The sequence below is a fragment of the Wolffia australiana genome, chromosome 13, assembly GCF_029677425.1.
Source record: "Wolffia australiana isolate 7733 chromosome 13, ASM2967742v1".
Classification (NCBI taxonomy): Eukaryota; Viridiplantae; Streptophyta; class Magnoliopsida; order Alismatales; family Araceae; genus Wolffia; species Wolffia australiana.
Genome location: NC_135847.1, coordinates 2,719,468 through 2,730,605, shown reverse-complemented (window position 1 = coordinate 2,730,605; position 11,138 = coordinate 2,719,468). Strand labels below are relative to the sequence as shown.

Genomic DNA, 11,138 nt, shown 5'->3' with positions numbered 1-11,138 from the left:
ACGTCAGCATAGAGAGAGAATGACCCAATTTGCCCCATAAGCGTTGACCCTACCTCTGATGACGTAAGCTACAGTTGACGTCCACATCAGACAGTCCGTTAGTTAACAGTCAAGTCAACTTTATCACCCGACGTGGCGCACTTGTCGGCTTGCGGTCTTTACACAATTTAAGACTTTTGAAGGTTAATTTGCAATACAAAGAACTTATGTGGGAATAATCGCCAAATCTCTGGAAAAGATTAGGGTAGCGTATCGTCGCCTTCCTCAGCTTTCCGTCCCCGCCTACACTGCTTTCGGCACACCAAACAAGCCTCCGTCTCGTTCTCTCTCTTGTCCCCTCTTTCTCTCTCTAGATTTCTTCATCTGGGTCCTACGCCGGTGGGAGGGAGATGGAGAGAGGGAGCGCGGTGGAAGATTTACCCCCTTGAAAGAGGAGAGTTTGGCTGATATCCGCCTTTGATCCCCTCTCATCTCCATCTGGGCACGCGTGGATTTCGTTTTCGTCTTCTGGGTAGCTTCAAGCGAGGCAAATGGCGGTGGGGAGATTGTGATTTAGTGAAGCTGGTGGGTGGGGACGTGTAGAGAGAGAGAGAGAGAGTGGGGTGGGAGATTTACCGTAGAAAGAAGAGGGTTCTGGCCCCATTTTCTCTCTCATTTCCATCTGGGCACACTTGGATTTTGATTTTGGTTTGTGGGTATCTCCGAGCAAAGCAAATGGTGGCGGGGGGATAGTAAATCTCAAGTCTCTTTTCTCTGTTCTCCCCGCCCAAAGTCTCCCACAGGAAGAAGAGGATTGGGGAAGGGCGGTCTCGACAAGGAACCCAGGAGTTCTAGAGAGAGAAAAGCGTGTTGTGCCCCTCTCCTTCCATTTCTTTTCCTCCTCCTTTGCACGCCATCGTAGACCCCCGTTTGCCCAACAGACGTATGCTCGTTTCTTTCCCTCTGCCATCCATTACCTTTCCTCTCCATGGTTTCTTTATTCTCTGAGTTTTTCCATTAAGATCTCCTTTCTTGCTATCCATGGCGATGTTCTCAGATGCTGGATCTTCTTATTGATATGTTCTTGGCCGGATTTCATCATCATCATCTTCTTCTGTTCTTGGGTTCTTTGATGTTAATGGCGAGACCGATTTCTGCAGCTTAGGGGGAATAAATGCTTTCTGGGCAGTGCCTTTGTCTCTGAAGTCATCATCATCATCTTCATCTTGTTCTTTTGTTCTTGGGTTCTTAGATGTTAACGATGAGACTGATTTCTGATGGGTGTGGTGGAATAAAAGGTTTCTGGGCAGTGCCTTAGTCTCTGGAACATCCATTTGTTTCGCCCTCATTATCATCTGCTTCTTCTTGTTCTTGGGTTCTTAGGTTAAGTGTAAATAGGGGCTGCAGTGTGCTCCTGGGGGAAAATTTTTTGTGATTCCCTAGAGAGCCTGCAAGATCGCCTATAGATACATACATAAACATTTTTACAGTTTTTGGGAAATTTCCACCGAGAAGTAGAAATCAACTGGAGAGTGGAAGCTGCAGGTTTTTGTGAGCAGTTTTCTGATTTATGGGAGTTACCAAGGGAAGATCAGCTCTTGGTTTGCTGGGCAATTCAGGAATGTCTGGTTTGTTCTTGTGTCAGCTCTGCCATGGTTTGTTCTCAAGCCCACTGGTGGTTCGTTGCCGAGCTTGCAGCCTTATTCTCTGTGCCCAGTGCATGTCTCCAGCTCCATCCTCAGCCTGCAAACTCTGTCTTCGATCACTGGTCTCCGACGCAGAGGTCAAGGATGGAAGAGAGAGAGCACACTCCTTGGCTTCTCCCCATGACCAGCTCTCCCCACCATCTCTTCACTGCTCCATAAGGTCTGCCCTGCTGCTACCTTATTAACACATATTTAACATCTCTTTAATTTGGGGTTTAATTGATCGACGCATGATTTACTATTGCAGGAGCTATGATGATGATGATGATGACGACGACGATGATTGTAATGACAATGGAGAGGGCCCTGAGAAGAGCCTACGTAGCCCGTGTAGCCTGTTCTCTCAGGATGCCTCTGATGTAGATTCCAGCGGTTGTAGTGCTGGGAATGAGTTTTACAGTTTTAAATGCCAGAGCCCAAGTCCCCTGGACAGCCCTGACAGTGTTCATGAACCCCTGGATGATTTCAGACCATCTGAAACAGTCAAAGGGGAAGAGAAATTGACACACCTGGCCGGCAAAGACCTTGCGGATTTGAAGCTTTTCGACATTGAGAATGATGGCCGGCTTTGGCTACCACCGCCTCCGCAAGATGAGGGCGATGACGCCGAGAGTAACTATTTTGTGTGTGATGATGATGAAGATGGTGGAAGTCTTTTCGGCTGTATCCAGCCATCCGTCAGACCCTGTGGCGGCAGTGGCAACAATGATGGTGGCCCTGATGATGAGGACGAGGACGAGGACGACGATGGTAATGATGATGGGAACTGCAGTTTCTCGATGAGAGAGAGATCACATGATGTCCAAAAGGAACTTCTTCGAACTTCTGCATATGGCCACTTCAGGGCTTTAGTTTGTCAGTTGCTCAGGGGGGAAGATATACCTTCTGGGATCAGGGATGGGGAAGATGGCTGGCTGGATGTGGTTTCTTCACTTGCTTGGCAGGCTGCAAGTTTTGTGAGGCCTGATACGACTCGAGGGGCTAGCATGGATCCAGCTGACTATGTGAAGGTCAAATGCATACCATCTGGCCGGCCTAGGGAAAGGTGGGTTGTTTTTGTTGAATTTGATATCATGGATGTTTCAATTGTAAAGTTTAATTTAATTGCCATTTTTCAGCATTATGCGAAAGGCCCTCTTTTCTGGATGATTTGATCTCATCATTTCATTTTCTCCTCCAGTTTGCTGGTGAAAGGAGTAGTCTGCACAAAAAATGTGAAACACAAGAGAATGATTTCTCAACACAAGAACCCAAGGTTGCTGCTTTTAGCTGGTGCGCTGGAATATCAGAAGGTTTCAAGCAAGCTGGCATCTTTAGAAAATATTTTACAACAGGTATTTGTTATGCACCTCTTAGTCATTTGATCCCTGGAATCTGATGGAGACCTCGGTAGGTCTCCATTGGTAATGACTCTGGAAGGGAAATAGAGTGAAAGAAAACTCGAAGTGACAACAGTCCCTGATTGGTGCCTGTGCCCCCTCTAGGAGAATCTCCTGGTATCTATTCAACTGGGTCCTTCACTGCCCTCATTTTTGTGAAAATTAGTGACCATAATTTTCACAATTGTATGAGTTACATTGCTATGATATTTTATTCATTTTCGTCCACTCATTGTCCTTATTCATAACGACATCATCGTCTCCCAGTGGTGAACTCCATCAGTGTCATCCTCCTTTCGACTAGTTGTCGTCCTCATCCTCATCCTCATCCTTATGTTCATCATCATTACATGCGTCATCCTCAACAATGAGGATGACTGTTGAATGTCGATGTCTTCATCCCCAGATGACCTGTCCGATTCCATTGAGGATTAGTTTGGGAGGCTACAGACAGATAACACACCGTATGCCAACAATCTGGGATATCTCCTAGTCTCTATTCAACCAAGTCCTTGGCTGCCTTCTTTTGGGAAAGACTATGAGTATTTATAGGGAATTTGAAAGCGTTGAAAGCGTCAAAATATCCCTTATAGGGTTGAGGATGGTAAAAAAATCTGTTGTTATCTGAGCTGGGTTTTTCTGCAGGAGATTGATCATCTAAAGATGGCTGTTGCAAAGATTGAATCCCTCAGGCCAAATGTGCTGTTGGTAGAGAAGAGCGTCTCATCATATGCACAGGAGTACCTGCTAGCAAAGGAAATATCTTTGGTTTTGAATGTGAAGAGGCCACTTCTAGAGAGGATAGCCAGGTGCACTGGTGCCCGAATCTTGCCCTCTGTGGATGCAATAGCCTCTTCAAGGTTGGGCCACTGTGAGATTTTCCGCGTTGAAAGGACAAGTGAAGAGGGTTTGGCTGGGAATCTCCCGTGTAAGAAGCCCTGCAAAACTCTAATGTTCTTTGAAGGTTGTCCAAGACATCGTGGATGCACGGTAATCAGCATTTCTTAGATACTTTTCTAGGCGAATGAATTCATTATGATGCTATTTTTTTGAAATAAGATGCTTTTGTTGATCCTTCCTAGATTTGGCCTTTTAAATTCACTCGCAGTTTCATTAAAACTCCATTACATTTAAAGTTCGAATAGAGTCTAAGAATTCAGAGTTTGTGCTTCGATTTCATGTCTCTTTAGCCAAACTGGTTGCCCCGGTTTTATGTACATCATATCCAATTATTCCTCAAACATAATGATCTCTGAATTTGCTTTCCTTAAAATTTCTTTTGTTTCTTTGTTTATTATTATCAATTATTTTGTGCTAATGTCGCCACCTTTTAAGATTGACTCAATGAATGACCTTAATTTTTCTGTAGGTCCTCTTGAAGGGCCCAAATCTTGAGGAGTTGAAGAAGATGAAGAACATTGTTCTGTATGCCAGCTTTGCTGCATATCATCTCTCTTTGGAAACATCATACCTTGCAGACTCCGGTGCAGCTCTCCCAAAGTCGCCGCCGAATCTTCAAATATGCCGACCAGCGGCTGATTCAGCTTCAGTCGCCTTGAATTCTCCCGCAGGCACCTTTCCTGCTTCAGCTTGGGCCCAGAAAGGAGGGCTTTGCCCTTCTGTCTCATCTCTAGAGCAAGCTGCTGGCATACCAGAAGATATTCATGATTTTTATAGAGATAAAAAGCCTCAAGTGAACAAGGGAGAAGTTCAGGAAGAGGGAGCCCTTGGCTCTCCTTCTGGTGACCATGCCACTGCTCCTGAAAGCCATCAGAGCATCCTAGTTTCCTTATCGAGCAGCTGTGTCTCCCGGGGAATAATTTGTGAACGATCAAAACTCCTCCGCATTAAGTTCTATGGCAATTCGGATAAACCTCTAGGGAGGTACCTCCGGGATGACTTGTTTGATCAGGTAATCAATTTTTCTTTCTTCTGTCCCATGAGTATGTTATCTGTCACCAATGATGAATCATCATGGTCATTGTCATCCTCTCTCGCCTGCAAGTATTGATGACTCTGACGATTTTATGTTCTCATCACCTCTCAGTACTTTCCTAATTCAGATGATGAGAGACGATGATCATCATCCTAATCCATTTTTTGACAAGATATGTACATGTGGACAATGACAATGAAGATGATGATGACGGGTTTTTGATGACAATGAAAATTTTGTCATATTCAGCAAACACTTGCATGAATACTCTATCTCGAGCTGATCTAGGTTTTGCGCAGACTTTCGTGTGCCGATGCTGCGGAGAGCCACCAGAAACCCATGTCAGATGCTTCATCCATCAGCATGGTAGTCTCACGATAAGCATCAAACGGCTCATGTCGGCAAAGCTACCAGGTGAATCCGATGGTCGGATATGGATGTGGCATCGATGCCTTCGATGCGATCACCAGGATGGAGTCCCTCCTGCCACACGGAGGGTGGTGATGTCTGATGCGGCCTGGGGGCTCTCTTTTGGAAAGTTCTTGGAGCTCAGTTTTTCTAATCAGACTATCGCAAACCGAGTTGCAAGCTGTGGACATTCTCTTCAGAAAGACTGCCTTCGTTTCTTCGGGTAATTATTATTGATTCAGGAATCGTCATCAGCAGCAACATCATCTAGTTCATTTACGTGATGATCATCCTCTTGATCTTTGTTGAGGCCAATGTGATTGCAGGTTTGGCAACATGGTTGCATTTATTCATTACTCTCCAGTGAACATCCTGTCCGTCCATTTGCCGTCATCTGTGCTAAAATTTGCATCGCAGCGCCATCAAGAATGGTTTAAACGAGAGGCAGGACAGGTATATATCTATCCAATATGACATTTTCATGAATTTTAAGTGATATGGAAAAATTTTCTCATGTTGCAAATTCCGATATTATTACAGATCGCGATGAAGGTGGATCTTCTATTTGGGGAAGTGCTGGATGTGCTTAACGGTATTGAACATAAGATTGTGACTTATGTCGATCAAGCATCAAAGGGAAGCCTTCGGAATCTTCTAACAGAGCTGAAAGACTTGGCTCAAAACGAAAGACATAAATATGATGTACGTGCGCATTAAAGAGAAAAATACTGCTTTCTTCTTGGACTGTTAACCAATTCTTTTCATTCACCAACAGATCTTCCTCCGGTCAGCTAATCAGGAGAGCTCTGTGCTAGATCATCAGAGCTCGGACATACTCGAGCTGAATCAACTCAAACGCGCTCTCCTCATTGATTCCTATGTCTGGGATCGGAGGATCTACCTCTTAGACTCTAAGGTCAATAGCTCCTCCTCCGAGATCAATGTTCACCTCTTGGAGGTCTCAGTTCACAATGGACTGGTGCAGAGGAGTGGGTCATTTCCCGTTAACCGAAGATTTGAGTTTTCACCTCTTGCCAGTCCGAAAGAGTCAGACACAGTTGACTTGCTCTGCAATGAAGACGAAAGAAGTGCGACTACGGAGAAGTCGCCCATTTCATCCTCTCCAAGGTCAAGCTTGACTGACAGGATTGACTCTGCATGGGCAGGATCGAGTAAGTCCCTGAATGGGTCGCCATTGGCTGATGTCAATGACCACAGGAACACGACAATGGCCCCTGTCAGGGTCTACTCCTTTGATTCCTCGTTGAGTGTCCGGCCGAGGCTAGGGGACTTCATCAGTGATCCAGTCTCCTCTAGCTTCCAGAGGGCTTACTCTCACCATTCCACTGGCGGTATTGAAAACCTGAAGTTCCTCTTTGGCCGGTTGCCTCTCCACATATCCTCGACGGGCAAGATGGTGAGGGATGGCGCCAGACTTCTGCTCCCTCAGACTGGGCCGCATAATGTAGTCATTGCTGTCTATGATAAGGAGCCCAGCAGCGTTATTGCTTATGCTCTCAGTTCCAAGGATTACTTGGATTTCATCAGTTGCAGCTCAGACTCGGGAGAGAAGGACCAGATCAAAGACTTGTGGAATCTGAGCTTAGAGGATGTCCAAAACGGGGTAACTTTCTATCCTGTCTATTCAATTAAAGTAAATTAAAAAAAAAAAATTGAAGATTAAAATGTACACTCCACCTCCGGTGATTAGGATCAATCAATATCATGTTAACCATCAACGTCAACTGCCATCATTGACGATGACGATGATGTTGACAGAAAGTTTTCATTCCCATGCTCTGTTGATGATGACAATGATGCCTGTGATGGTTGACTCCATTAACGTCAAACTGTCAACATCTTGTCATCGTCGACTGGGTGTGCCAAACCCTATTGCTTGTAAGAGGGTTCTCAAGGAGATTTGATCTAGTAGTGGCTAAAATTTCTGTATTGTCTTGTTAGATTTGGCTTGTCCCAATGATGCTGACGTGCTATGTTGATCTCGACATAGACTAGTGGTTGACGATTTGCCGGTGGCATTGTCAGCGTCAACGGCTGGCAACATTAACATGGATGGCAACCATCCTTGGGGTGCAGCCATTGTCACCATTGTCACCATTGTCAATGGTTAACATTGACAAACCATCAACGTCAGACTGTCAATGTTTTGCCATCGTGGAATTGATGTGCCAAACCCTACTGCTTGCAAGAGGGATATCAAGAAGGACATTTGATGTATTGATGGTCTACATTGTCATCATCGTCGTCAACATCCAAAATAAGTCAAGGTCAGTATCATAGTCAACATGATGACTGTGATTGACTCTGACTTGATGTTGGCGCTATTGTCGACTGGCAATATCAACCATTCAGGAGACTCTTTGTCAATGTCCTTGTGTCCTCCCTTGAGACTGTAGATGACTTTGACAATGATATTATAGGGTACCGAACCCTACTGTTCTGTGACTGAGTTTCTTCTATGTAATGAACTTGTCTGATATGAGTTTGATTTTCATACCTACCAGTATTATGGCTCAGAGGAGGCGCTGTTTTCTCAGGGGAATATCTATTTGGATAGTAAGCAGCCACATTTCAAGTTCTCCTTTGTCGATGAGTCTTCAATCCCTGCGGAGAGGGCGAGGTTTGCAGTGACCTGTTACTTTGCCAAGGAGTTTGATGATCTTCGGAAGAAATGCTGCCCAAACATGCTGGATTTCATCCGATCACTCAGCCGGTGCCGGCAGTGGGATGCCCAGGGAGGGAAAAGCAATGTCTACTTTGCCAAGTCCATGGACGAAAGATTCATCATCAAACAGGTTACAAGAACAGAGCTGGAGTCCTTTGAAGACTTTGCACCTCAGTACTTCAAGTACATGATGGAGTCAATCACCTCCGGAAGTCCCACTTGCCTTGCCAAGATCCTGGGGGTTTACCAGGTAAGCCAGCATCAGTATAATTCCAAAGGTTATTATACAGTGGGGACCTTTATTACTTTTACTGAAGTGGACAATGGTGTTTGCTTTATCAGGTGGGGATTAAGAGTCTGAAAGGGGGACGGGAGGTGAGAATGGACTTGATGGTGATTGAAAATCTTTTGTTTGGAAGGAATATTTCTAGGGTTTATGACCTTAAGGGCTCTTCTCGCTCCCGCTACAATGCTGATGGCAAGGGGAGGAACAAGGTCATGCTGGATTTGAATCTGGTTGAGTCGCTGCGCTCAGATCCAATTTTCCTTGGCAGCAAGGCCAAGAGAAGCTTGGAACGAGCTATATGGAATGATACCTCCTTTCTTGCGGTAACCCACTCTGTGCTCTTCTTTCTGATGAATCTTAAGTTGTTCTGCTCTATTCTCCGTCTTTTTTAAAATATGGCAAAAATGTATAATCTTTTAATAGAGTCTTCATTAGAAGATAAATTAAAGTGGCTGATGTGACTGTGATCTTCCCATTTGGAAAAAAGTGATCTGCCACTGTGATTTCGATTGAGATCTCCACTGGTTTAGATCTCCATCGAACAGGGTTCCTATATTGTAAAGAGTTAGAGAGGAAGAAGAACCCAAATGAGAAAATGTCTGGATTGGTGCCTGTGCCTAGTTTTTGCTATTTACTAATGGTGATGATGTGCCGTCATCATCCCTGTCTTTGGTCCTCGTTAGGTCGATTATGACAGTAACAACATTATCATTACCATCATCTCTATTTGGCAGGTAGGATGATGATGTTGATAGTGTCTTGTCATTTGCTCTCATCACTCTTCCACTGTTAACCTCACTTAGACGTTGAAAGAGGGGAAACCATCATTAGCATTTTCTTCCAGCAGGATGGCAATGACAATGATGAAGTTGTATAGTCACTCGAGCTGGGGATGATGATGGGTTAGGATGGTGATGTCGATTTTCGTCGTTGTCTGCAAACATTGCCTGTGCTCTCTTCGATAGGATCTCAAAACTACTTTCATGATTACTTCTTGTCTGATCCCTTGGGGAAGCACTAACTACATTTATTGAGAAATAGCCCATGTGCAAAAGACTGAAATACCCCGAAGAGGATTTTCTCTCTCTTTCATTGTATCTCTCAATCCAAATTTTAAAAAAACTTCATCCTTGGTGCCTAAAAAATGAAAAGACTCCATGTTGCTGGACATTTATTTTATACAAAAGAGTAGAAACAACTCAAATCGCTTCATGATCTCTCATTTCAGTGACAACAAACCTTCATCACAGTCTGATTATTCTATCCTGTTTTTCCGCAGATGGTTCACGTCATGGACTACTCCTTGCTTGTGGGCATTGACCAGGAGAAAAAGGAGCTCGTCATCGGAATCATCGACTTTCTAAGGCAATACACTTGGGACAAGCACCTGGAAACTTGGGTCAAAGCATCTGGCATACTTGGTGGGCCCACCAATGCTTCCCCAACCATCATTTCTCCCAAACAATATAAGAAGAGGTTCAGGAAGGCCATGTGTTCTTACTTCCTCACCGTTCCTGACCAGTGGCTCCCCTGAGAGAAGATCACAAGAAAACAAAATTTGTAGAATTTTTAGAAGATTTTTTGGGTTTGTTCTGTTAGTAAGAGAGAAGTCATTCCTTGTAAGTTAGGGAAATCATTATTCTGTTAGCCCCTTTCTCCTTGCTTGTAATAGAGGGTAAATTATGCCCTGATGAACACATTACAAGCAATTAAATGGTCCTTAAACAATGCTTTTCCATCTCTCTTTGCTTTTTAGTCTGCCTGTCATATCAAATCTAATGTAAGGCACCAAGAAATGAAAGGGTAGGTTTCCATGGGCTTGTTCTGACCATCTTTCAATCTATAACCCAAGAAGCTTAGGCAGGCTCTCCACAAATAATGGATGTTTGCCACATTGAGATTTATCCAATACGACAACGATCCATTGCCATCTTTAGTCTGCTCTCTTCGATGCAAATTCCACCATGGTTTCTGGCACAGGTTCTGAAACAAAGATGTAGGAGCATTCCGCAGGAATATTCATGGACATTGTATTTTTATGATGAGGCATATCTTTAATCTGAAATATAAGCTTAATTGCTTCATACCCTTCTGCCCCCACTAAAATAGAATAATCAAGTGAAAAATGTTTCTTTCAGAAACCCCAATCTTAAGTACTTTTGTTATCAAAGATATTATATTCAGACACTTTCTATGAGTGATGCATTCTTTGTCTTGCTTTATCAACATGACATCTGTTCATTATGGATCACTAAATTCATTATCTCGAGTGATACGGATAAATACATGAGTTAAGAAAAGTGATAACATGCATTAAAATGTACACTTAGCTTATCATGCCATTTTAATGCATATTGAATCACAGGTTATCAATTATAAATTTGAATGAGCTGAATCCAATTTCTATGTTTCATTTATCAATCTTTTAAGTGTATGAAGAACCATTTATTCACTTATTGTTCTAATCCAGGGATGAATGTTGTTAAAAAGCTTTATCTATCATAGTTTTTTCTTAACTATTTTGAAAATTGAATTTTTTTATCCAGTCAAATAAATATGTTGGATTTGGAAAGCGACATAAAGAGACAAAAAGTGTGTGTGGCACTAATGGTACTCCATTAAGGGGTTCATAGGTGACACTAATATGTTCTCATATGCCACGTGTCATTAAATCACCCTTCAACATGAGGGCTGCCCATTTTGATGCTGAAAAGTTGTTAGAGAATTGAGGTAAGTGCTTTTAGTCAGTTTATTTTCT

General features: G+C 43.4%; 1 protein-coding gene across 2 annotated transcripts; it reads left to right on the top strand.

Annotated features, from left to right (window-relative positions):
- Positions 1–283: 283 nt before the first annotated feature.
- FAB1C (FORMS APLOID AND BINUCLEATE CELLS 1C) lies at positions 284–10,108 on the top strand. Of its 2 annotated transcripts, none has more exons than XM_078584669.1 (12): positions 284–1,845; positions 1,933–2,730; positions 2,866–3,019; positions 3,710–4,054; positions 4,434–4,976; positions 5,300–5,631; positions 5,735–5,861; positions 5,949–6,110; positions 6,184–7,032; positions 7,967–8,344; positions 8,437–8,703; positions 9,660–10,108. In XM_078584669.1, exons 1-12 carry the CDS (start codon positions 1,550–1,552, stop codon positions 9,912–9,914), a joined length of 4,506 nt encoding a protein of 1,501 aa, XP_078440795.1. In that variant the 5' UTR covers positions 284–1,549; the 3' UTR covers positions 9,915–10,108. The 2 variants fall into 2 exon arrangements, with proteins under 2 accessions (XP_078440795.1, XP_078440794.1); XM_078584668.1 differs by having other exon boundaries at positions 7,934–8,344.
- The last annotated feature ends 1,030 nt before the right edge of the window (positions 10,109–11,138 follow it).

Excerpts from the sequence above, each read along its gene's own strand:
- FAB1C (XM_078584668.1), top strand. The coding sequence starts at position 1,550 with ATGGGAGTTACCAAGGGAAGATCAGCTCTTGGTTTGCTGGGCAATTCA. Across the intron at positions 2,731-2,865 it reads TCTGGCCGGCCTAGGGAAAG|TTTGCTGGTGAAAGGAGTAG; the intron begins GTGGGTTGTTTT and ends TTTCTCCTCCAG. Across the intron at positions 7,033-7,933 it reads TAGAGGATGTCCAAAACGGG|TATTATGGCTCAGAGGAGGC; the intron begins GTAACTTTCTAT and ends CATACCTACCAG.